Genomic DNA, 26,256 nt, shown 5'->3' with positions numbered 1-26,256 from the left:
ACAGTGTCATATATATCAGAGAAACATTTAAATATGAATTGCCAGAAACCTGACAGTTTATGACAGCCCCAAAACATATGCAACGGTGTGGCTGGTTCCACTTTACATCTGACACAGGTAGGATCAAAATCAGAGAATATTCTTCCAAGTTTGGCCCCCGACCAGTGGATACGGTGAACCACCTTGAATTGAATGAGGCTGTGTCTAGTGCTAAAAGAGGACGACTGCACCCTGTGCAGCACAGATTCCCAGGCGTCTTCCCCAAGTTCCTCCCCCAAATCCTTTTCCCATCGAGTCTTCAAAGGCACCAAAGAAGGGTTCTGTAAGTCATGAATGATTGCATATATCTGAAATTGCGCCACTAGGAAGCTTGTTCAACTCCAAGATGCTCTCTATAGCTGTATTCGCAGGCCTATTGGGAAATCCAGGTGTGTTAGCTCTGACAAAGTTTCTAGTCTGGAGATAGCGGAAAAAGTGGGATTGGGGGAGATTGAACTTTTCCTGCAGCTGAGAAAAAGAGGCAAATGTATCATCAAAGAATAATTGGGCTAGCGAGGAGAGGCCTAGTGAGTGCCAAATGCCAAAAGCCCCATCATTCATAGATGGAGGAAATAAAATGTTCTGATTGATTGGGCCTGATAGAGAAAAGCCTCGGAGGCTAAAGGCTAAACGGAACTGATTCCAAATTTGAAGAGACTGCTTTACAATTGGGTTGACACACCTTTTGCCTAGGGACACTGGGAGAGACGAGCACAACACAGAGGAAAGTGCTGCAGGTTTACACGATTCAGACTCCATCTGGACCCAGAGTGGTCTAGGGCCAGTAGGATTAGTCTGCAGCCAGTACAGAACGGCTCTGAAATTTGCAGCCCAGTAGTATGTCTGAAAATTTGGTAGAGCTAAACCCCCCAATGACCTAGGCTTCTGTAAATGTTTTCTACAAATCCGTGGTACCTTGCCATCCCAAATAAAATGCATGAACGTTTGATCCAGTGAAATAAAAAAAGATTTTGGAATAAAAATGGGTAAACATTGAAATAAATATAAACATTTGGGCAACACATTCATTTTAATGACATTAATCCTTCCGATAAGAGAAAAGGGTAGCGAATTCCAAAAAGTAAAAGATTGTTTCAAGCTGTCTGCTAGAGCAACAAAGTTTTCCTGAAACAAATTTGAATATTTCCTTGTCACTTTTACTCCCAAGTAGGTGAATTGATCCCGGACAATCCTAAACTGAGAACTTATAAAAGAGCACTTTAAAGCAGCCTTCTTTACAGGAAAAAGCTCACTCTTGCCTAGATTCAGCTTGTACCCTGAGATTGATCCAAACTTTTTAAGAACAGATAGGGCACGTGGCAATGAGGTATCGGGGTTAGAGATAAACAAAAGGAGGTCGTCAGCATATAGCGAGACTTTCTGCTCCCAGCCCGCCCTGATTATACCTTGAATGGCATCATTAGAGCGTAGTGCAATGGCGAGAGGCTCGATTGCCAAAACAAACAACAAGGGGGAGAGTGGACAACCCTGTCTGGATCCGCGGTGCAAGGGAAAATAGTCAGAGGACAAGTTATTAGTCCGTACAGAAGCCATGGGGGAAAAATAAAGAATCTTTATCCAAGCAATGAATTTGGTGCCAAAGCCAAATCTATAAAGGGCAGCTGTTAGGTAATCCCACTCAACGCGGTCAAACGCTTTTTCGGCATCAAGTGAGACCACCACCTCCGGGTCCTCCGACGCTGGGGAGTACAGTATATTCATAAGGCGCCAAATATTGAAAAATAAATGCCTATTTCTCACAAAGCCAGTCTGGTCAGAGTGTATTACTTGGTGCAGCAAGCCTTCCATACGGATGGCTAGAAGCTTAGCTAGGATTTTGTAATCACAGTTTAAAAGCGAGATTAGGCAATAGGATCCACATTCCAGTGGGTCTTTGTTTTTCTTTAGTAGTAATGACATTGAAGCCTGATAAAGACTAGGCGGTAGCTTTGAAGTATTAAGGCACTCTGCAAATAGTCGAGACAAGAATGGGCAAAGCAGACCAGAAAACGTCCTGTAAAATTCGGTTGGAAAACCGTCCGGACCCGGTGATTTACCACTTTTCATTGTAGACACTGCTGTTGCAATCTCCTCAAGCGTAAATTCTTCTTCTAGACAGTCATGGGAGTCTGTATCAATTGAAGGCATATTCAAGCCATTAAAGAAGGAGTCAATCAGCAAAGGGTCTTGAGGGGATTCAGAGGTGTATAGCGCAGAGTAAAATTGTTTCAATTGATCATTGATCTCTTTATGTATGACTGTGGTGGCACCAGACGGGGTCCTTATTTGTGGGATTAAACGTGAGGCCTCAGATTTACGGATCTGATGTGCAAGGAGTTTACTGGCATTGTCGCCTTGTTCATAGACTTTGTATCGAGCTCGCAAGAGTAACTGTTCAGCTTGCCTGGTAGAAAGCTCATCAAATTCAGATTGGAGTAGTTGGCGCTCTTTATGCAGATCAGAGGAAGGATCCGTAGCATATTTCTCATCCAATGTGGCTATGGACTCGCTCAGGTCCCGAAGTCGCTGGGAGCGAACTCTGTTTTGGTTGGCTGTATAAGAAATAATTTGGGCCAGGTAGGTATGCTTTGAGAGACTCCCATATGGTAGAGCAGGACATACCTGGTGTTGAATTAGTTTCTAGGAATAAAATGATTTCAGAAGAAATGAAATTGACAAACTCCTTATCTGAGAGTAAAATGGGGTTGAGGTGCCATTGATAACACATAGGAGGTCGCTGGGGAAACTCTAGTTCAAGCACTAATGGTGAATGGTCAGAGATAACAATACTCTCGTAAGTACACTGCCGAAGGTTAGGCAGAAGTTTTTTGTCCAAAAAGAAGTAATCAATCCGGGAGTATGTTTGATGAACATGAGAATAAAAGGAATACTGTCTATCTGTAGGATGTAGGAAACGCCAGGCCTCAAACATAGCATATTTCTGAAGAAAGGATTGAATAAGTAGGGCACATTTAGATGGGCCTGTATTTGTTTGTGAGGACTTGTCAAGAACTGGGGACATTTTACAGTTGAAATCCCCCCCTAAAATCAACAAATGAGAATCTAAATTGGGAATAGCAGACAGAAAGGAAGAAATGAAACTTGTGTCATCCCAATTGGGAGCATAAACACTAGCCAAAACAAGAGGGGTAGAAAACAGTTCACCGGTTACTATGACGTATCGTCCCTTAGGATCAGCAATAACCTCAGAAGCTACAAAGGGAGTAGCTTTATCAAACAGAATAGCAGTACCTCTTGATTTACTATGAAAGTTCGAGTGGAACACTTGACCAACCCAGTCCTTACGCATCCTAAAATGCTCACCAGTCCTCAAGTGCATTCAAACCCTTTAAGTGTGTCAACACCCTCTTATGCTTCACCGGGTTGTTAACCCCTTTGGTGTTCCATGAAATGTACTTGATCGCATTATTTCGGCCCCTCTGGGCATTCCCGTATTCAACTCTGTCATTAGAGCATAGAATGGAAAAGCAATGAGCGACCAAAACCCCCAGAATAACTTGTCTCAGAGTAATAATGTACGGTGGTAAATGTTTGGAAAAAGTACAGAAAAAAAACAGAAAAAAAACTAAAAAGACAGAATGACAACATTAGAACTGAACAATTCAACCTGCCCCCCCACCCCACCCCCTCCCCCCATCCCAGACAATACCTCCCCAAACGAGGTACAAGCCTAAATAGAACATGTTCTCTTCGCACAGTATGTCTGTGAGAGTGCGGTCTTAAACCTAAACCCACAGTCCCGCTCTTTAAAGTCGCGTTTTGTTAGTGGATCAAGCAGCAAAAAGAAAGATTTGTATGTATTTTTTTTAAATAAAAAAAGGCGAATCCCCTGTGCAAACGGAATGACAAAAGCACCACTTGTAGATGTATATAATTGTATTCCCAGTCTTATAACAGGCATTGAGAGAGAAAATAAATAAAATGTATAAAGGCTCTCAGCCAAAAATCTAATTTGAAGTAAGGAAATCGTAGAAAGACAATCAAAAATAATAGTAATTATAATAGTAGTCTAGTTGACGCTGAGACAACTTACAACTAATACCAAAAAACTAAGTGTGCGCAACGTTGAATGTTTGCTGGGCATAAATGACGCTCAAAACTTTTAAAATTAAAGTGAGAGCCCAAAAACCGTGTAGCCTCGGGAGACATTTACTGTTTACTGGGTCAATGCAAACGGATGCAGTAAACAAATAACCAAAAATATTTTGAGTCACTAAGACAATGTGTAAACAAACTAAATAGGTGAGCGAGACAGCCTAGAAACACAGGAGTTAAGTAAAACCTTAATACAATTAAATTAAAATGACTGAATGCTTGTAAGGCACGCACACTAGATGTTCAAAACATTAGATCACATCAAATAAGCCTGAATAGTTTCGCCAACTATACAAGACTAGCCTGTTATATCTAAACATAATTGTACCACAGGTGGGTTACTTACTATCCACAGTTTGCAAGCAACAGTTGCTGAACTGTGAGCATGTTCAAGACTTCTTGATGTGACGTTGAATGTGAGCCATAGCCTCATCCGGAGATTCAAATGTGTAGTCTTTACCCTCATGAGATATCCATAAACGGGCCGGGAATCACAGTCCATACTTCACACTTGGATGGTCCCGAAGTACTCGTTTGGCCTGTCCGAAAGATGCGCGCTGCCTGGAAACAGTGGGGGAGTAGTCCTGGTAGATGGAGAAGCTCTGTCCTTGAAAGCTCAGAGTGGTATTGCGGGCTCGTCGGAGGATCTCCATCTTCTCATGAAAAAAGTGCACTCGAATAATTATGTCACGGGGCCTCTCCCCATCCCGGGGCTTTGGGCGCAGCAACCGGTGGGCTCGATCAATCAGGGTCTTTTCATCTAAGGCAAGAACATCCTTCAGCAGCACTGAAACGAAATCAGCGGCGCGATGCATTTCAGCTGACTCTGGGACCGATACAAGTCTCAGATTAAGTCTCAGATTATTGCGGCGAGAGAATCCCTCTAAACTCACACAGATCTCCTTCACCTTTTTCAAATCCGCAGCTAGGCGTTTAACTTCAGCCTCCAGGGATGTAGGTAAGTCGGAGACATTAGTAGCGGAGGTCTCCAGTGCTGCAATCGTTGTAGTGTGTGACGCAGTTGTTGTTTTGAGTAATGTTATTGCTGGCACAGTCTCGTTCCGCAGGATGGTTAAATCTGCTTTTAAAGTATCAGAAACCTCCTGTATTCTGCCTCAATCGTAGCAACTACCTGTGTTTTCATTTCAACATCTCAGAGTGTAATAGAATGATGGCCTCGAGAATGTTCATTTCAGTGCCGCCAGGCCAAGCCGCACCCCCGGGTAAAGTGTGCGTCCCCGGGCCCTCAGACTCAGGAGAGGGCGGTGATGAGAACGGGTCTTGTAGGCCAGGTTTTCTCAAAGTCATGCTTTTGGCCTTATGTTTGGTCGACCTGCTGACATTCGGAAGCAAAGTAATCTTGGTTTTTACGGAAAGGGATCACCAAATTAATATTTGAAAATAAATACGGTTCTGCTGCAAAATTCGCATAAACTTTAAGAATACCACGGGAGCAAACGGAAAACACGTCAGTCGCACATGGCGTCCCTCCTATCCCCCCAAAACTGTAACATCTTATGCTTCACGGAGTTGTGGCTGAACGACAACAACATCAACATACAGCTGGCTGGTTAAACGATGTACCGGCAGAATAGAGCAGCGGTGTCTGGTAAGACAAGGGGAGGCGGTCAATGTATTTTTGTAAACAACAGCTGGTGCACAATATCTAGGGAAGTCTTGAGCTATTGTTCGCCTGAGGTAGAGTATCTAATGAAAAGCTGTAGACACACTACCCACCAAGAGAGTTTTCATCTGTATTCTTTGTAGCTGTTTACATATCACCACAGTCAGAGGCTGGCACTAAGACAGCATTGAATGAGCTGTATTCCGCCATAAGCAAACAAGAAAACGCTCACCCAGAGGTGGCACTCCAAGTAGTCAGGGTCTTAAATGCAGGCAAACTTAAATATGTTTTACCAAATTTCTATCAGCATGTTAAACGTGCAACCAGAGGAAAAAGAACTCTGGACCACCTATACTCAACACACAGAGACACATACAAATCTCTCCCTCACCCTCCATTAAGCAAATCTGACAATAATTCTATCCTCCTGATTCCTGCTTACAAGACAAAATTAAAGAAGGAAGCACCAGTGACTAGATCAATAAAAAAGTGGTCAGAGGAAGCAGATGCTAAGCTACAGGACTGTTTTGCTAGCACAGACTGGAATATGTTCCGGGATTCCTCCGATGGCATTGAGGAGTACACCACATCAGTCATTGGCTTCATCAATAAGTGCATCGATGACGTCATCCCCACAATGACCGTACGTACATACCTCAACCAGAAGTCATGGATTACAGCCAGCATGAGCTAAAGGCTAGAACTGCTGCTTTCAAGGAACGGGACTCTAACCCAGAAGCTTATAAGAAATCCCGCTATGCCCTCCGACGAACCATCAAACAGGCGAAGCATCAATACAAGACTAAGATCGAATCGTACTACACCGGCTCTTAACGCTCGTCGGATGTGGCAGGACTTGCAAACCATTACAGACTACAAAGGGAAGCACAGCCGAGAGCTGCCCAGTGACACGAGCCTACCAGACAAGCTAAACTACTTCTATGCTTGCTTCGAGGCAAATAACACTGAAACATGGATGAGAGCACCACCTGTTCCGGAAATACTGTGTGATCACACTCTCCGCAGCCGATGTGAGTAAGGTCAATATTCACAAGCCGCAGGGCCAGACGGATTACGAGGACACAATTTAAGTCCCAAAAACCCTAGACCCACTCCAATTTGCATACCACCTCAACAGATCCACAGATGATGCAATCTCTATTGCACTCCACACTGCCCTTCCACATGGACAAAAGGAACACCTATGTGAGAATGTTAATCAATGACTACAGCTCAGCGTTCAACACCATAGTGCCCTCAAAGCTCATTAATAAGTCCACCTGGTTTTGCTGCTGCTCCAGTTTCAACTGTTCTTGGAACCCTGACCTGTTCACCGGTCTGCTACCTAGTCATAGACTGGTGGTGTAGGTGTCCTGGAGGGCAGGTCCCAGGCCTGCTGTTTTCAACTCTCTAGAGACAGCAGGAGCGGTATACTCTGAATGATCGGCTATGAAAAGCCAACTGACATTTACTCCTGAGGTGCTGACCTGATGCACCCTCTACAACCACTGTGATTATTATTATTTGACCCTGCTGGTCATCTATGAACATTTGAACATCTTGGCCATGTTCTGTTATAATCTCCACCCGGCACAGCCAGAAGAAGACTAGCCACCCCTCAGCCTGGTTCCTCTCTCGGTTTCTTCTTAGGTTCTGGCCTTTCTAGGGAGTTTTTCCTGCCCACCGTGCTTCTACACCTGCATTGCGTGCTGTTTGGGGTTTTAGGCTGGGTTTCTGTACAGCACTTTGAGATATGAGCTGATGTACGAAGGGCTATATAAATAAATTTGATTTGATTTGTGGGTGATTGTTTTCTGTTGAGTGTTTGTATTCTGCACCAGACAGAACTGTTTTGGTTACATTCGTTAACTTTGTTGTTTTTGTTCAGTGTTCATTTACTTTATTCAAAATATGGACACTTACCACGCTGCGCATTGGTCATCCGATCCTTCCTACTACTCCTCGTCAGAGGAGGAAGAAGACCGTTACAGTTATCCTCACAAATAATCCTGATAGGTATCAGTCTGGTGTTTTCTGTAATGACCTCAGTGATCACTGTTTTACAGCCTGTGTTCGTAATGGCTGCTCAGTGAAAAGACATGTCCTGATTTGTCTTAGATGCTTGCTAAAACATTTTTAATGATCATGCCTTCCTTCATGAACTGGCCTCTGTAAAATGGTATAGAATCAGCTTGATCCCCTCTGTTGGAGATGCTTGGACCTTTCAAGAATTGCAGGCTTATGTCATGACGTTGGCCTGGGGGTAGGTTTATGACAGTCATAAATACCTCTTCCCCCCCTTTTTCCTCTCTCTACCCTACTGATGTGACATTAGAAAATCCCTTGGTTAACATAGAGATTCTGGGAACATCAGAAGGTGGGGGGAAATTAACTTTAGTCTGGTAATCCGATCAATTGAATTTATGCGGTGGTACTTAATGAATATGGTGTCAGTTCGGTTGTCAGCTGATACATTCTCATCAATGATAGGATGACAAACTCTACAGTGGAAGGTCTACGCATTAGAGTTATCGAATTCACATGGAATTGTTGTTCAATTTAAATGTTTGAATATGAAATTATTCGTGATGGGATGAAATGTGATTTTAGCTTCTAAAATGTGAGAACTGGGTTTTCATACAGTTAGGGCTCTGCTTAATCAGTGGCCCGCCCCTGTGAAGAGACATAGGTTATAAAACTTTTCAGACACGCCCTTCTCGCTCCACTATATAAAGCCTTGACGAAAATGTAACCTCCTGTTCCGAGGATGTGAGGACAACGGTCCGATTTCAGAATTTTCAGATAATAACTACAGAACGAAGCCAACATCAGCGTGAGCCTTGGTTGCGAATGGTATGAACTTTGAACTCTTATTCACTACAGAAGTGATACCTCCTAGACGTTGAGTTAGCAACAGCAGCTGCAAACGAGGGTTAGGAAGGAACAGACAGAGTATCCCATCTATCACACAACGACATTACTACAACGTATCCAATTGACCACCAGAGACATTCTTCAAAGGACTCGGTTTGGCAACACGGCCTTCCATCCACCCCCAACCTACCGAAGTGCAGCTCAGAGTAAATATTTATTGCATTTTCCTTTTCCAAATGGGCGGTAATTTAGAATGCATAAAATAATGTATTTACGATAGCGCAGCTTCTTCCTTTGGTCCTCAGTCTTCCCGCTCTTTCACTCAAACCCACCCCTTTTCTTTTGTGTAACCAGCTGTCATATCTGTTCCGCCCACTAGGGACGTTTTCCTTCATGACGTAATTTGTAATCAAGGTATAATTAATTCTGTGTATATGTAATTCTGTGTGATTAGTTAGTTAGGTATTTAGTAAATAAATCATTAAACCCAATTTTGCATTGCTGATTCAACTTGTTTGCCAGGGTTTATGAAGATTACCAAGAATTTACAACTTTCAGATGAGACTAAATTAAGGTGACGATTAATATTGACTGCTATTGATGCAAAAATATTACTAGGTCTTTAAGAGTTTATTCGGAAGATAACAGCTCTATAAATATTATTTTGTGGTGCTCCGACTCTCTAGTTAATTACATTTACATGATTAGCTCTATCAGGTAATATTAATTACGGAGAAAAGATTTTATAGAATAGCATGTCATATCATTTAACCTGTTGCGTCGCGCAATCCCGGATCCGGGATTCTATTTATAGCCTCAAGCTCATTAGCATAACGCAACGTTAACTATTCATGAAAATCGCAAATGAAATGAAATAAATATATTTGCTCTCAAGCTTAGACTTTTGTTAACAACACTGTCATCTCAGATTTTCAAAATATGCTTTTCAACCATAGCTAAACAAGCATTTGTGTAAGAGTATTGATTGCTAACATAGCTATAAGCCTAGAATTCAGCCAGCAACATTTTCACAAAAACAAGAAAATAATTCAAATAAAATCATTTACCTTTGAAGAACTTCAGATGTTTTCAATGAGGAGACTCTCAGTTAGATAGCAAATGTTCAGTTTTTCAAAAAAATATTATTTGTGTAGGACAAATTGCTCTGTTTTGTTCACGTTTGGCTATGAAAAAAACCTGTATACAGTTATAGCCTCAAGCTCATTAGCATAATGTAACGTTAACGATTTCTGAAAATCGCAAATAAAATGAAAATAATGCGCCTGCTCTAAAGCTTAGCCTTTTCTTAACAACACTGTCATCTCAGATTTTCAAAATATGCTTTTGAACCATCGCTATTCACTAATTTGTGTAAGAGTATGCTAAGCTAGCTTAGCATTTTGAGTAGCATTTAGCACGCAACATTTTCACAAAAACCAGATAACCAAATAAATAAAATCATTTACCTTTGAAGAGCTTCGGATGTTTTCAATGAGGAGACTCTCAGTTACTTAGCAAATGTTCAGTTTTTCCTGAAAGCATCTTTGTGTAGGAGAAATCGCTCCGTTTTGTACATCACATTTGGCTACCGAAACGACCCGAAAATTCAGTCACCAACAACGTCAAACGTTTTCCGAATTAACTCCATAATATCGACCGAAACATGGCAAACGTTGTTTGGAATCAATCCTCAAGGTGTTTTTTCACATATCTCTTCATTGATATATCGTTCGTGGAAGCCTGCTTTCTTCTCTGAATTCCATGGAAAAATACTTGCAGCTGAGGTTTGCGCACCAATTTCGGCGCAGGACACCGGGCGGACACCTGGTAAATGTGGTCTCTTATGGTCAATCTTCCAATGATATGCCTACAAATACGTCACAATGCTGCAGACACCTTGGGGAAACGACAGAAAGGGCAGACTCATTCCTCTCGCATTCACAGCCATATAAGGAGACAATGGAAAACGGAGCCTCAAAAATCCTGCTCATTTCCTGGATGCCGTTTCATCTTGGTTTTGCCTGAAGCTCATGTTCTAGGGCACGCACAGAAAATATCTTTGCAGTTCTGGAAACGTCAGAGTGTTTTCTTTCCAAAGCTACCAATTATATGCATAGTCGAGCATCTTTTTGTGACAAAATATTGCGCTTAAAACGGGAACGTCTTTTTATCCAAAAATGATATAGCGCCCCTAGAGTTTCAAGAGGTTAATCCGGCATAGCCAAAGACACGACACTCGGCACACGCATACTCAGGCTGACTGGCTCTCGTTCAAGCAAATGAGAAATAAGTGCACTCAGGCTATCCGGAAGACCAAAGTTAGTTACTTTAAGGAGCAGTTCTCTCTCTGTGGGTCTAACCCCAAGAAGTTCTGTAAAACAGTTAAAGACCTGGAGAATAAACCCTCCTCCTCACAGTTGCCCATGTCCCTAAATGTTGATTATGTGGTTGTTACTGACAAGAAGCACATGGCTGAGCTCTTTATTCACCACGTAAAGTCAGGATTCCTATTTGACTCAGCCATGCCTCCTTGCCCGTCCAACATTTCCTCATCTCCCACCCCTTCTAATGCGACTATCCCTGATGCTTCTCCCTCTTTTTCCCCAGCTACAAAGTTTCTGCCTGCAGACAGTCACTGAGTCCGAGTTGCTAAAGGAGCTCCTTAAACTTGACCTCCCAAAAATATATGGGTCAGATGGTTTAGACCCTTTCTTCTTTAAGGTTGCTAACCCTATCATCTCCAACCCGTTAAACCTGTCTCTCCTTTCTGTGTTGGAAAAACTTGTCAATAATCAACTGACTGGACTTCTTGATGTCTAGTATTCTCTCGGGTATGCAATCTTCTTTCCGCTCAGGTTATGGATGTGTCACTGCAACCTTAAATGTCCTCAATGATGTCACTATTGCCCTTGATTCTAAACAATATTGTGCTGCTATTTTTATTGACTTGGCCAAAGCTTTTGATACGGTAGACCATTTCATTCTTGTGGGCCAGCTAAGGAGTATTGGTGTCTCTGAGGGGTCTTTGGCCTGGTTAGCTAACTACCTCTCTCAAAAGAGTGCAGTGAATAAAGTCAGAAAGTCTGCTGTCTCACTGCCTGTCACCAAGGGAGTACTCCAAGGCTTGATCCTAGGCACCACACTCTTCTCAATTTACATCAACAATATAGCTCAGGCAGTAGGAAGCTCTCTGATCCATTCATATGCAGACAATACGGTCTTATAATCAGCTGGCCCCGCCCCAGATTTTGTGTTAAATGCTCTACAACAAAGATTTCTTAGTGTCCAACAAGCTTTCTCTACCCTTAACCTTGTTCTGACACAAAAGTCATGTTCTGCCAGTCACATTCTGTTTAAGGTCCCCAAAGCACACACTTCCCTGAGTCACTCCTCTTTTCAGTTCGCTGCAGCTAGCGACTGGAACGAGCTGCAACAAACACTCAAACTGGACAGTTTTATCTCAATCTCTTCATTCAAATACTCAGTCATGGACACTCTTACTGACATTTGTGGCTGCTTTGTGTGATGTATTGGTGTCTCTACCTTTTTGTCCTTTGTGCTGTTGTCTGTGTGTCTATATATATTCATATATATATATTTATTTAAAAAAAATATATATATATAAATATATATATATATATACATATATAAATATATATATATATGAATATGTGTGTCTATATATATTCATATATATATATATATATATATATATATATATATATATATATATATATATTTAAAAATATATATATATATATAAATGTATATATATATGTATATATATATATATATATATATATATATATATATATATATATACACACAGACAACAGCACAAAGGACAAAAAGGTAGAGACACCAATAAATCCTAGCCCCCGTTCCCGCAGGAGGCCTTTTGCTAGGGCGTCATTGTAAATAAGAATTTGTTCTTAACTGATTTGCCTAGTTAAATAAAGGTAAAATAAATAAAATAAGCTGCCCTGAACCTTCGACACTGTCACAAGCGCGTATTTCTTTTTCCCAACGCAGTTAAGCCAAAACCATGCGCTGTTATTCAGTGGGGCGTTCTACAACGCTTTGAGTGCTCTCCAAATCCGGAAGGGAATATCAATAACATTTACCCTTGTATTTCAAGATTGAAACGCATAGCGTATTCGACTGAATGATTAGCAAATAAATATTTGATAATAGACTACTAAAGATAATATAACGTCAAATATCTAGCTAGTATCATTATGTAGCCTATGTTAATTTAGCTGACCTTCAATTGAGGGAAATCAGCAGAGTTCTCTGAGAAACTTGGTAACAACTCATTGAAACTCTGAAAATAAATACATGGGCAAATGTTACCAAACATGATAATAATAGGCCTGCATTGCGGTCGGCAGCTAATTGTTCAATTACACTTACATTTGGAAGATAGTAGAGCGTAGTAGAACGCCGGGGGCGTGGTTCTGGCTTAACTGCGTTGGGGAAAAGAAAGGCGCGTCACAAGCCGGCTACTGTAGCATGATGTACTACAGTACCCATAATGCTCTGTAACGATAGCCGGTGTTAACTTACTTAACAGTTTTCTAAAGCTAACACTATGATTCTGTCTTCTTTTCTGGTGTCAGAAGTGGAAAGAATTTGATGTTGATCAGACTGTGTCTGCTAAAACGAGCTACCGAATGTCATTCTCGGTCAGTGTGGACATTTACAAGTGAAAGTGAACCAGACACATTGTGCAAATGAATGACATTGTGACGCTGGCTAGCTAAGGTCGGGGAAGCCCAGCAGCAGCGTGTCTGTCCATCAGCCGACCGTGTGTGTGGAGCAAGTTGTGGGTTCTTAGTTGCTAGGCGACGCCGGGCCCTCACGGAGCAGTACAGAGGGACAGACAGAAGTGAAAAAACCTCAAGGAGGAAAAGTTTTTTTGCAACAATAATAATACATTTAAAAAAAGTAATAAAGTAATATAAATAAAAAATAAAGCTGTATATATAACTCATCCAGAGTCCTTTGACTTCTCAAACAAAGCAGATTGGACAAGTTTCCTCTGGCATCAGGGCTGAATACAAAACCAGAGGAATGTCAGGTGAACTCTTTTATATGCTATGGGGGATGCTGCTGATTATATTTTGGAAGTATTGCCATTGACTGATGCAGAAAAAAAGGAGTATAATGATGTAACAGGAGCATTTGAGCAGCACTGTGTAGGAAAGGATAAAGTTATTTTTGAGACAGCACAATTCAACATGAGATGTCAAGATGAGGGAGAGAGTGCAGAGGCATTCATCACAGATGTACACAAGCAGCTGAGCATTGTAACTTTGGAGTGCTCAAAGAATAACTTATAAGAGACAAAATTGTGGTTGGAATAAAAGACAGGATGCTGTCAGAACAGCTTCAGTTGGACTCAGACTTGACACTGGCAAAAGCTACTCAAAGAGTCAGACAAAGTGAAACTGTAAAGAAGTTACAAACATTACTGCACAGCAATGCAATAGGAGGAGAAACCACTAGAAATGTGGACGCCATCAAAGAAAAATGGAATAAAGGGAGAAAATTCTAACAAAGTGCACAAACAACATACAAAAGGTAAAAAATGAAACATATGACAATCCAAGGGAAAAGGGATGCAAAAGATGTGGAGGAGGACGAGAACATTGATGGAAGGACTGGTGTACATTGTAGCAGGACTGACAACAATTCTTAGGCCTACCAGCCATAGTAGCCCTACAGTTAGTGCACAGAATCGAAGAGTTGACACAGCCAGAGACAGACTTCACAATCGTCTATCCGTCCATCTTTCATGGACTGGGAAAACTCCAAGAGTCACACAAGATAAAGCTCAAAGATGGAACCACACCATGTGCTCTTTCAACACCACAACGTGCTCCGCTCCCCATAAGAGAAAAAGTACAGTCGCGGCCAATTGTTTTGAGAATGACACAAATATTAATTTTCACGAAGTCTGCTGCCTCAGTTTGTATGATGGCAATTTGCATATGTAACGGATGTGAAACGGCTAGCTTAGTTAGCGGTGCGCGCTAAATAGCGTTTCAATTGGTGACGTCACTTGCTCTGAGACCTTGAAGTAGTAGTTCCCCTTGCTCTGCCATGGCCGCAGCTTTTGTGGAGCGATGGGTAACAATGCTTCGAGGGTGACTGTTGTTGATGTGTGCAGAGGGTCCCTGGTTCATGCCCGGGTATGGGCGAGGGGACGGTTTAAAGTTATACTGTTACATTGATGCTGTTGACCCGGATGACTGGTTGCTGCGGAAAAGGAGGACGGTCAAAAGGGGGGTGAGTGTAACGGATGTGAAACGGCTAGCTTAGTTAGCGGCGAGCGCTAAATAGCGTTTCGAATGGTGACGTCACTTGCTCTGAGACCTTGAAGTAGTAGTTCCCCTTGCTCTGCAAGGGCCGCAGCTTTTGTGGAGCGATGGGTAACGATGCTTCGTGGGTGTCAGTTGTTGATGTGTGCATAGGGTCCCTGGTTCGCGCCCGGGTATGGGCAAGGGGACGGTCTAAAGTAATACTGTTACACATACACTCTAGAATGTTATGAAGAGGGATCAGATGAATTGCAATTCATTGCAAAGTCCCTCTTTGCCATGCAAATGAACTGAATCCCCCAAAAACATTTCCACTGCATTTCAGCCCTGCCACAAAAGGACCAGCTGACATCATGTCAATGATTCTCTCGTTAACACAGGTGTGAGTGTTGACGAGGACAGAGCTGAAGATCACTCTGTCATGCTGATTGAGTTCGAATAACAGTCTGGAAGCTTCAAAAGGAGGGTACTGCTTGGAATCATTGTTCTTCCTGTCATGACTGTCCTGATCAGGTCAGGTTACAGGAGACCACAACCCTACAGATTATTTCTCAACCCCAACAGAGGAAGATAGATCTAGGGGTCTGAAGATGTGGGGGTTTTATGACCCCTCACGCCCCTGGTAAATCTTAGGCCACACAACATTCCTGTGTCCCCTCAATATGGAGAACCACCCTCAGAACATTAAACATGCAATAAAGGGACTTTGGAACAATGGTTTCCATCAGCCACAATGGTTGTCATGACGATAGATGGAATATCAAAATGTATGTCCTTTCTGTTTTGTTATTAAAGGTTAATAGATGACGTTATTACGAAAACCTTGTAACGTTAAGAGTTTTCCTAGTATATGTTTGATGTTTATACATTGTACGTTGTGTGGAAAATGTCCAAATCAAAGAGAATGTTTTGGTAAAGATGACATGTGAAGTTAGTTGTCTAAACTTGGATTTGAGTAAAATCTAGACCTTGCCCTTTACTTGGTACGCCCAGAGAATTGCCCTAAAGGCATTTACACCCACTTATGACCCGAGGGTATAAAACCTGTGAGTGAATAATTAACAGATCAGACTAAGTGACCCAAGCTGCAGCCAAGGTCTAAAAAGTCAACGAACCCAAAACACAACACAAGTTTGAAGACAAAGAAATCTTTTTCTACCCAAGCTACGCATGAGTAGTTGTGTCTAAGCGGGTGAATTCAAGTCGAACCACCTAGCCTCCACTCCCCATCGAATTGTGGTATCTACACTGTTTCATTCCTACGCTGTGAGCTCTGAGCTACAGAGCTGTCTGTCCTCAGAAGACCCCTTCCAGAGCAAGGGAGAGGGAACAGAATCCTAAGCCAAAAGGACACTGACATCGTGAGGACAACAAAGAGTTGCGCCGGGGAAGTGCGTCATTGAGCAGCCTGAACGGTCCACGCGGAGAATCCACGGAGACCTCCCCCACGTAATTGCATCGTTATATTTTGACCCATAAGAGCGGCAGTTTGGGGCAAGGCCAGGGTTAGAATAAGCATAGCTTATCTCTCGTGTGCATTTCTCTTGTGTACTTTCTCTTTTTCTCTCTCTTTTAAATCCCCATTTTGGGTAACACGCCCTACAGTGTGTTGGCCCGTTATACTAAGTTCTATTCAATAGCCTAGAATGTGTTTTTGTGTATGTATATCTTTTATCATCATTTTAGCTTTCTAGTAAATAAATACTCAACTAAGATTGGTGTGGTACGAACTCATTGGTGAGACCCGGGTCTGTGCAGATTCCCGGATTATGCAACGTTCAGAACGGGACTGTAGAGGTAACTAATTAATTAGCGGATGTTGTAAAATCAATATTCTGATATAATTTGGGAAATAGAAACTCAATGAAACTAATTTTCCCATGGTGCACCAAGTTAATGAGTCAATAATTGCTTGATTAATTTAATCACGCAACTAGAAACCTTAATCATTTGATGAGAAACAGTCGTCACATTAACTAATACAACGTCACGACATTCCTCTGTCAACCACGGTTACCTGCAAGGAAACACATGCCGTCATCATTGCTTTGCACAAAAATGGCTTCACAGGCAAGGATATTGCTGCCAGTAAGATTGCATCTAAATCAACCATTTATCGGCTCATCAAGAACTTCAAGGAGAGCGGTTCAATTGTTGTGAAGAAGGCTTCAGGGCGCCCAAGAAAGTCCAGCAAGTGCCAGGACTGTCTCCTAAAGGTGATTCAGCTGCAGGATCGGGGCTCCACCAGTACAGAGCCTGCTCAGGAATGGCAGCAGGCAGGTGTGCGTGCATCTACAGGCACAGTGAGGCAAAGACTTTTGGAGGATGGCCTAGTGTCAAGAATGGCAGGAAAGAAGCCACTTCTCTCCAGGAAAAACATCAGGGACAGACTGATATTCTGCAAAAGATACAGGGATTGGACTGCTGGGGACTGGGGTAAAGTCATTTTCTCTGACGAATCCCCTTTCCAATTGTTTGGGGCATCTGGATAAAAAGCTTGTCCGGTGAAGACGAGATGAGCGCTAACATCAGTCCTGTGTCATGCCAACAGTAAAACATCCTGAGACCATTCATGTGTGGGGTTGCTTCTCAGCCAAGGGAGTGGGCTCACTCACAATTTTGCCTAAGAAGACAGCCATCAATAAAGAATGGTACCAACACATCCTCCTAAAGCAACTTCTCCCAACCGTCCAGGAATAGTTTGGTGACGAACAATGCCTTTTCCAGCATGATGGAGCACCTTGCCATAAGGCAAAAGTGATGACTAAGTGGCTCGGGGAACAAAACATCAATATTTTGGGTCCATGGGCAGGAAACTCCTCACACCTTAATCCCATTGAGAACTTGTGGTAAATCCTCAAGAGGCAGGTGGAAAAACAAAAACCCACAAATTCTGATAAACTCCAAGCATTGATTATGTAAGAATGGGCTGACATCAGTCAGGATGTGGCTCAGAAGTTCATTGACAGCATGCCAGGGCGGATTGCAGAGGTCTTGAAAAAGAAGGGTAAACACAGTAAATGTTGACTCTTTGCATCAACTTTGTGTAATTGTCAATAAAAGCCTTTGACACTTATGAAATGCTTGTAATTATACTTCAGTATTCCATAGTAACATCTGACAAAAATATCTAAAGACACTGAAGCAGCAAACTTTGTGGAAATTAATATTTGTGTCATTCTCAAAACTTTTGGCCACGACTGTATATGGAGAGCTAGTCAGGATGGAGAACATGGATGTCATCAGCAAAGTGACAGAGCCCCAAAATGGTGCTCAGAATGGTGGTCTTCCCAAAAGCGAATGGAGATATCAGAGTGTGTGTTGAGCTCACACCACTGAATGAAATCAGTGATAAAAGAGTGTCTCATCCTTCCAGCGGTAGACGAGACACTCTCAATGTTGACAATGTGAATGTTGAATGTGACAGACAAGAACAAGACAAGAATCTTCACAAAGAACTTCTGGTCTCACTCAATGAAAAGTGTAAGTTTGGGTTACAGGGTGGCCTCAGGACTGGAGCCAGATCCCAACAAAGTCAAGGCAATCAGGGAAATGCTGGAGCCTACGTGTGCAGCGGATGTTCGCCGACTAATGGGCATGGCAAACTACCTTGCTAATTTTCTGGTTACATACAGCATGCCATTGAATGAGCTGAGGCGAGAGAAGATCGAGCGGTGCAGGAGGTATCCCCAAAAGATTGCTTTTCAAAAGCTCAATGAGGAACTGATTTCTCCAAAAGCGCTTGCTCAGTACTCGTGCACGGTGTAGACAATAGTTGCAGCAGACTCATCGCCATACGGCATAGGTGCGGTGCTGACTCAGAAACAGACTGACAACACTTGGAGACCTGTTACATACATCTCAAGAGGAATGACTGACACACAGAAACGCTATGCACAGATTGAGAAAGAGGCCTTAGCAGCCACGTGAGCGTGTGAAAGACTGACCACTTAACTTCATGGCCTGCAGTTCACACGACAAACTGACCACAAACCCCTGGTACCGTTGCTAGGTTCCAGAGCCCTAGATCAACTGCTTCCCAGGGTCCTACGATTTCGACTGCGACTTCTGAGACTCACATACAACATTGTCCATGTACCAGGGAAGAATCTCATCACTGCAGATGTGCTGTCGAGGGCACCGCTGCGTGATGTACCATATACAGAAAATCAACTGGAAAAAGTAGTACAAGTGTACGTGGAAACCATTATTTTTCTCACTAGCTGCTACAGAGGCTCAAATGAAACACATCACAGAAGCACAACAAGTCAACAAAACCTGCAAAAAAGTTCAACAATACTGCCTTACCGAATGGCCGGACAAACCCAAGTTGCAAACAGACGTAGCGCATTTCTGGCATGTCAGTGCGGAGCTTCACATGGCAGGTGACCTTTTTCTGAAAGGAAAAAGACTCGTAATACCACAGACACTCAGATGTGAAATACTTCAAAAGATCCATGAAGGACATCAAGGAATCTTAAAGTGCCAAGCAAGGGCTAAGCAATCAGTGTGGTGGCCAGATACAGTGTATCAGCCCAGATCCGACAAGTAGTTGACAGGTGTGAAACCTGTCAAAAACACAGAACACAGTACAGCCGCTCATACTTATTTCAGCTGCTGAACGACCGTGGCAAAAGGTACACTCCTGTACTGTGAAGCAACATCTCAAGACATTAGTCAGGAAGTTAAAGCTTGGTCACAAATGGGTCTTCCAAATGGACAATGGCAAATGACAATGCCATCACAAAGCTCTGACCTCAATCCCGTAGACAATTTGTGGCCAGACCTGAAAAAGTGTGTGCGAGCAAGGAGGCCTACAAACCTGACTCAGTTATACCAGTTCTGTCAGGAGGAATGGGCCAATATTCACCAAACTTATTGTTGGATGCTTGTGGAAGGCTACCCGAAATGTTTGACCCAAGTTAAACAATTTCAAGGCAATGCTACCAAATACTAATTGAGTGTATGTAAACGTCTGACCCACTGGGAACTTGATTAAAGGAATAAAAGCTGAAATAAATAATTCTCTCTGCTATTATTCTGACATTTCACATTCTTAAAATAAAGTGGTGATCCTAACTGACCTAAGACAGAGAATTTTTACTAGGATTAAATGTCAGGAATTGTTAAAAACTGAGTTTAAATGTATTTGGCTAAGGTGTATGTAAACTTCCGACTTCAACTGTACATTAAGAGATGCTTTTAGTGATAATCTGTGAGAATGCACATCCGTAAGTGACTGAGGTATACTAGTCTAATTGTATCCCCTCACGTCCCCTAAGGTCAAGTTAAGCCGCAGAGAGAGTTCATTATAGGGGAGGCCCCACTCAAGCTGTAAACAGGATTGTGTCACGTCAGCACTGGGATGACCTCCATCCTCCCCAGGCTGCTCTTAGATGGCCAAACCTTGGCAGGAGAAAGGACAACGTGGGGCTGGCTCTCTAGCAGTCTCTAGTGTGACTGACTGGGGAGGAATGTCAAGTTTAACAAAGGCTGTTTTCACAGACTGTAAAACCAAATGCCCCAGACAACAGCCTGTGGATGTGCACCTACTGGTCACAGGGGGAGGTGGTGCCAATACAGCCCTGTCTGCCAGGGAGGAATTGTAATAACACAATCAGACTAAATGTTTAGAGGGTTCTAAAGGTCTCTCAGTGAGTCACCACTGTTACCAAGGTCACACACCATAAAGGCTCAATAAACCTTTTGATTCTAGCACAGGAATTCCTTATTATTATGGTAAGTACTATGCTACCAATGGTGCCATATTCTGACCAGATCTGTGCTAAACCACTACCAGATCCTATAGCCTTAGTATAACATGAAACAGAAATAAATTATTTGATTAATAATCCCATCAACAAGCTTATTTTTTAAGTCTTTCCATTTCACTGAGCAACATTAACACAAGATACAATTCATTTCTGAAGTGGTCTGGCGAGGTGATTGATTAGGGTAAATGGCACCACTTTCACCTGGGGATGTATCACTCTTTGAAGATATAAATAACACAGCCAAGGGTGCATAGAGGGGAGAGACACAGACTTCGTCCCACACAAGCTGCGTCCCCGACATAGTGCACTACTTTTGACCAGGGCCTATAGTACTCTGGTCAAAAGTAGTGCACTGTATCGGGAATAGGTTGCCATTCAAGACGCAGACACAGTGTGGGTCAGGCTTTAATCACAGCTTGGATGGGTTGTGGTGGCACTATGGTGGAGAGATGTTGTGGGACTGGGTTAAATATTGCAGTAGATGAGGGGAACCTGCAGGATTAGAGTCTGTCTCCCTGAGGGAATTAATGAGGATGTTCTTCCACACTGAAATAGAAAGGTAAATAAGAAAGGAATGAAGTCACCTATTTCATGACACACATATTGGAAAGTTCTGTGTTTTCTGTCTGTTTATTTGTTTAAATATCATATCTTAAGATAAATCTAAGAGAACATATATTTTTCAGTTACAGCTGTCTGGTTGTATGTCGGTCTGAAATAATTATGTAATTGTTTATAAATGTAGCCCACAGCTAAGAAGCAATGACTTTCTGATGTTGTTCTCTCAATATAAGTATCCCAACTATTTTGCTTATATGACTAGGAATCATTAGGGTTTGCTTGTTCTTTATTAGCCAAACAACTGGTGTTCACTGACAAACATTTGGATTTGACACTTTCTAGGTATTGGTCTTTTAACAACACAGGAATGCACACAGGAAAACAGACAAGGAAATGCCACAGAAATGTTGTTTGCAGCAACACCTCCTGAAATATGGAGGTAGTAAAGGTGGGTGGTAGCTCAACATTAATTTACAGGAAAAGTGAGGTATATGTCATATAACCATCATTCTCATTGATTTGAAGATCATCAGACCCCATTCAAATTGAGACTTTTGTGTTAATGTTGTGGTAACCTGGCAGAGGTGCTATGTTATTTGGTTGGAGGGAACGTTAAGTCCAAACCTGCTGTTTATTCTTCAAAGGGGCTGTAAACCATCCCAACACCGGCGTTTAGACTTAATTAACACTTTTTAAATGATCTTGACTCAGGTCTTGACCTGTATTCATGTCTGTCATACAAGGAATCATTCTCAAAGTGATCACTGACATAGGATCGACTCCATTACACAATTGATAGAAATTAAATGCCCTAGGAATGTATCACCACAGAAATATGCCTAGTTGTGAAATAATATTAGGGATGATCCTGAATGGAAAACTGATATAACATAATTTGCAGTGCACCATTTCAATTTAATGTACTCATTAGTCGATAATGGGGGGTTTAAGTCTAATAAGGCCCTATAAAGTCTTGACACATTAACTACTTAGCTATACACTGTACAATTAATGCATGTATTTACAAGTTGCATAAAAAAAGGAATTCGTTTACTGATAAAGGTATGTGAGAGCCCCTGTCAGTCCCAAAAGTGGTACAGCTCATCTGCCCGGGCAGTCGCTATCGAGAGGAGTTGCTAGAGAAGCAAGTAAGCAATCTGCGGTAGAACAGACGTAGAAGCGGAGCGAGGTGGAGAGAAAGTACACGGGGAGATCATGGCGAAAAGATTGCTACTCGATTATCACAAGAGTCTGCCGCTCAATGGACTGCAAGCTACTACAGTTTTGCTTCTCATTTATGGGTTTACCTGTAAGTTATCAGTTTCATTTAATTTATCTATTTACGAATGTATTTTAGAATTCTGGATATTGAAGTTGTACTGTAGCTACTGTACGTGGTAAAGTAGCTGGCTATGCTAACGGGAAAGCTAATTCTATGGTCCATAGAATGGGAGCGACCTGAGTGCGGTGCTGTGCTGTGCATACTCGCGAGTTAGCGGTTTTGTTGGGACGAATAGGTTTTTGGCCTGAATTGTCTCTGGTAAGTTAGCTAATATTCTCTCAGTTAGAGTATGAAACTAAAGCTAGTTAACGTTCTAGTATTCTCTCCATTAGGTACATTATTTCTAACAAATGCAATGAAGTTCACTTTTTCCCGGGCATCTTTCGAATCGAGATGTGCCATTGAAACTACATAAATGTTGTTTGAGATCTATTATGTGGCTTTGGCCGTAACTAACGTTTCTTAGCTTGCTACAACAAAGGGAAGCTATCTGATATAGTGTGCTAAAAACTTACTAGGTGTCAGACCATTTCTTTTGTTGTGGGCTTTAATGGTTTTTGATGTTTCTATTCTTTCATGAGTGGAATGACAGACCAAGCAGTGATTTGAATAGCAACAAAGTTTTAAGAAAAATGTCTGAGAGAGAGAGAGGGATATTTCGCACTGAAGATTTAGTCACGGTATCATGTTTCATTGATACCGAGGTTGACAGTGATTTAGCAAATTATTGGAATCATGAAATCCTAAATGATTTTTATCGATTTAACCTTACATTCATCTCCTAATAATACAGACTTTCATTTCCTAAGTCCCATGCCACCTGTCAGTGCATATGCAGCTGCTTGAGGAAAATGAGGTAGTTCCACTACAAAGGTTGCAAAGTTTGAAAAATGTGTAAATACATGGAATAGAACGTGTAAGGCAGAGGAGAGGCAAGCAGGGGAGAGAAGAGGAGCCTCTTAAGGCTGGGTGTGTATAGTGGCAGGAGAAAGGAAGACATTTCAGTGACTGAGAGAGGAACGAGGAAAAGCACTGCAGCCGCAGAGTCTGGAAGTATTGACCTGCAGTTGGGCTCCATTCCAGAGCACCTTCCAGTCTCGCTGTCACAAACAGAGCAGCTGGGGAGGGAGGCATACTATACCCCACTCTATGGTTATGTCCCAGATTGCACACTATTACATTTATAGTGCACTTCTTTGACCAGGGCCCATAGAGCTCTGATCAAAGATAATGTACAATATAGGGAATAGGGTGTAATTTGGGACAGAACCTATACTATACCCCATACTCATAGCAGGACACAACACATACTGTACTATTTTATTATAGTAAAAGATGAACCAGGGCAGATCATTAACCAGAGCAAATAACAGTAAATCACTGATCTGTATTATTGTTGTTGTAGTCTGAAGAAATCTGATATGACCCCATTATAGCCGAGATTGGAAATAACTCCCCTTCCACACACACACACACACACACACACACACACACACACACACACACACACACACACACACACACACACACACACACACACACACACACACACACACACACACACACACACCTGCATGTATGCCATCTTTCTCACTCTCTTTACGACCACATTATTTATGAGGTTCATAAATCTTGCCAGTCAGACAGTAGATGCTTAGAAGCTATATTTTTATTGTAAAACATGATGTAGTGTGTAGACTAGTGTTGGACAGTGTACTAGGGATTCTTCTATGGACTGTGGGGGATTTTAAGAAGGGCAGATTTGATTGAGATGGAGGGTAGGCGAAATTCCCTGAATGTGTCATTTTCAGTGCACCCAGTGTAGAAAGACTGATGTCGACTGAGGAGGGGAGGGGACAGTCACAGGCGTGGTTCCACCAAACTGTGAGGTCTGTAATTGAAGACCATAGTTTGGTGATTTCTTTTTTTCAGGGCTGTGTGGTTCCTTCACAATATAAATAAATAATGTAGTAATGGAGCCACCTAAATTACAGGCTCAAGATGAAAATAGATTTGAAAAAAAGAACAGGTCTAATGTACCATACCACAGCATCAGTTTGGCTTTTAGCTTGTTGTGACTTTGAAGTTGGAGGACATCACACTATCGAGCTCGCCAGTTTGTAGTCCTAAAAACCAGAAATGAGTTAGCATTTTCTAGCTCTGGTTCGTGGGCCATTAATGGGGAAAGAATGAGGTTCTGTGATATATTAAAATAAGGTCTGAGGTTAACACAGTCTTAGGAGATCTTATACGTTTTTGTTCTATGTGATAATATCAGTCAGGTAACATGACCTTTATGAATTATGAAGCCTTTATGTGCTTTATGTGCTTGTTTCGATTACGTAAATGCTTCAAAATTCACAGTGATGTTAGCTGATGAGGATTATTTCATAGAACAACAAGTACTGTATAAGATATCCTAAGCCTGTGTTACCAAATACCTTATTTTAGTTTTTTAACCAAAAACCCCACAACAACCCCATTAATTTCCTCATAGGCTTTGGCCAACGAGCCATGGCAGAGTTACCCTCCGTTAAGTGCCTACAAAAAGGCACCATTACTGATGTTCTGTATTAGTCTCTATGTTACTAATAAATTACCATTATTTTTCTTCCTCTTATTGGACAACGTCTTCAGAGCCACCCAAACTATTTTGAAACTATTTCAATAAGTCTGCACACGACACATCAACTCTTGCCATGCTATATTTTGGAAAAGCAAGACATTATAATTGCTATTGGTAAGCTTAGCTATAGAAGGCTTCAAAAGAAGGTGTGTTTGGGGTGCACATCTATGATGAGCAGCTGTTGTATCCCATCTGATCCTCTCTTAATCTCACTTGTGAGGCAGTAGCAAATTCACCCAGTCACATTAAAAGGCTCTTTTGAAGTAAGGCCCATCAGCAGATGACTGTTGTGCTTTATTGTGGGAAGTGGCGGCTGCTTGCTGTTTGGAGAGCAGGCTGGCTGTGTGGAGTAGGCTGGCTGTGTGGGGAGCAGGCTGGCTGTGTGGGGAACAGGCTGGCTGTGGGGGGAGCAGGCTGGCTGTGTGGGGAGCAGGCTGACTGTGTGGGGAGCAGGCTGGCTGTGTGGGGAGCATGCTGGCTGTGGCCACTGAGGCTACTGAGCTCCCACCCTCCACCCCTGACAGACTGTCAGAACAGAGGTAGCTATACTTCCCAAATGGCACCCTATTCCCTATAGTGCACTACTTTAGACCAGCCCTATGGGCACCATTTGGGATGCAGTCGTAGCCATGCAGGCTGTACAGCAGCACCCTGGCAAGTACTAGAGTAGTAGTCCATTAGCGAATGTAACAGAGTGACCTCCAGCCCTGGCATCATGGGACGTCCGCTCGTGAACATGACTCTACCGGTAAGCAATGCTGCTGCCTGTTAGCCTGTGACACAGCACTTCTTCTAGAGCTCTATTTTCCTTTTAGAAAGGAATCGGTATCCGTTTCAGTGACATGATGTTTGATTAATTTATTTTATAACATGCTGCTGTTTAATATAGTTTTAGGAAGTAGGCTATACTGTTCTGATTCGAAACACTGTTGTTCTGGAATGATCAAAGTCAATCTGAATGCTTCAATCACTATAAAGTTGTAAAGATTCCATTAAACTAGTTGACCTACATCTTCATTTTGTGGTGTGCACTAGGC

At 42.2% G+C, this 26,256-nt stretch overlaps 1 protein-coding gene across 1 annotated transcript in view; it reads left to right on the top strand.

Annotated features, from left to right (window-relative positions):
• Positions 1-22,485: 22,485 nt before the first annotated feature.
• nectin3a (nectin cell adhesion molecule 3a) overlaps positions 22,486-26,256 on the top strand; it is a 77,551-nt gene continuing 73,780 nt past the window's right edge. Inside the window, exon 1 of the mRNA XM_064984845.1 lies at positions 22,486-22,620. Within this exon, the coding sequence (XP_064840917.1) occupies positions 22,527-22,620 (94 nt within the window). The 5' untranslated portion in view covers positions 22,486-22,526. The remainder of the gene's footprint in view (positions 22,621-26,256) is intronic.

The sequence above is a fragment of the Oncorhynchus masou genome, chromosome 13, assembly GCF_036934945.1.
Source record: "Oncorhynchus masou masou isolate Uvic2021 chromosome 13, UVic_Omas_1.1, whole genome shotgun sequence".
Classification (NCBI taxonomy): Eukaryota; Metazoa; Chordata; class Actinopteri; order Salmoniformes; family Salmonidae; genus Oncorhynchus; species Oncorhynchus masou.
This window is presented reverse-complemented; position numbering and strand designations above follow the sequence as displayed.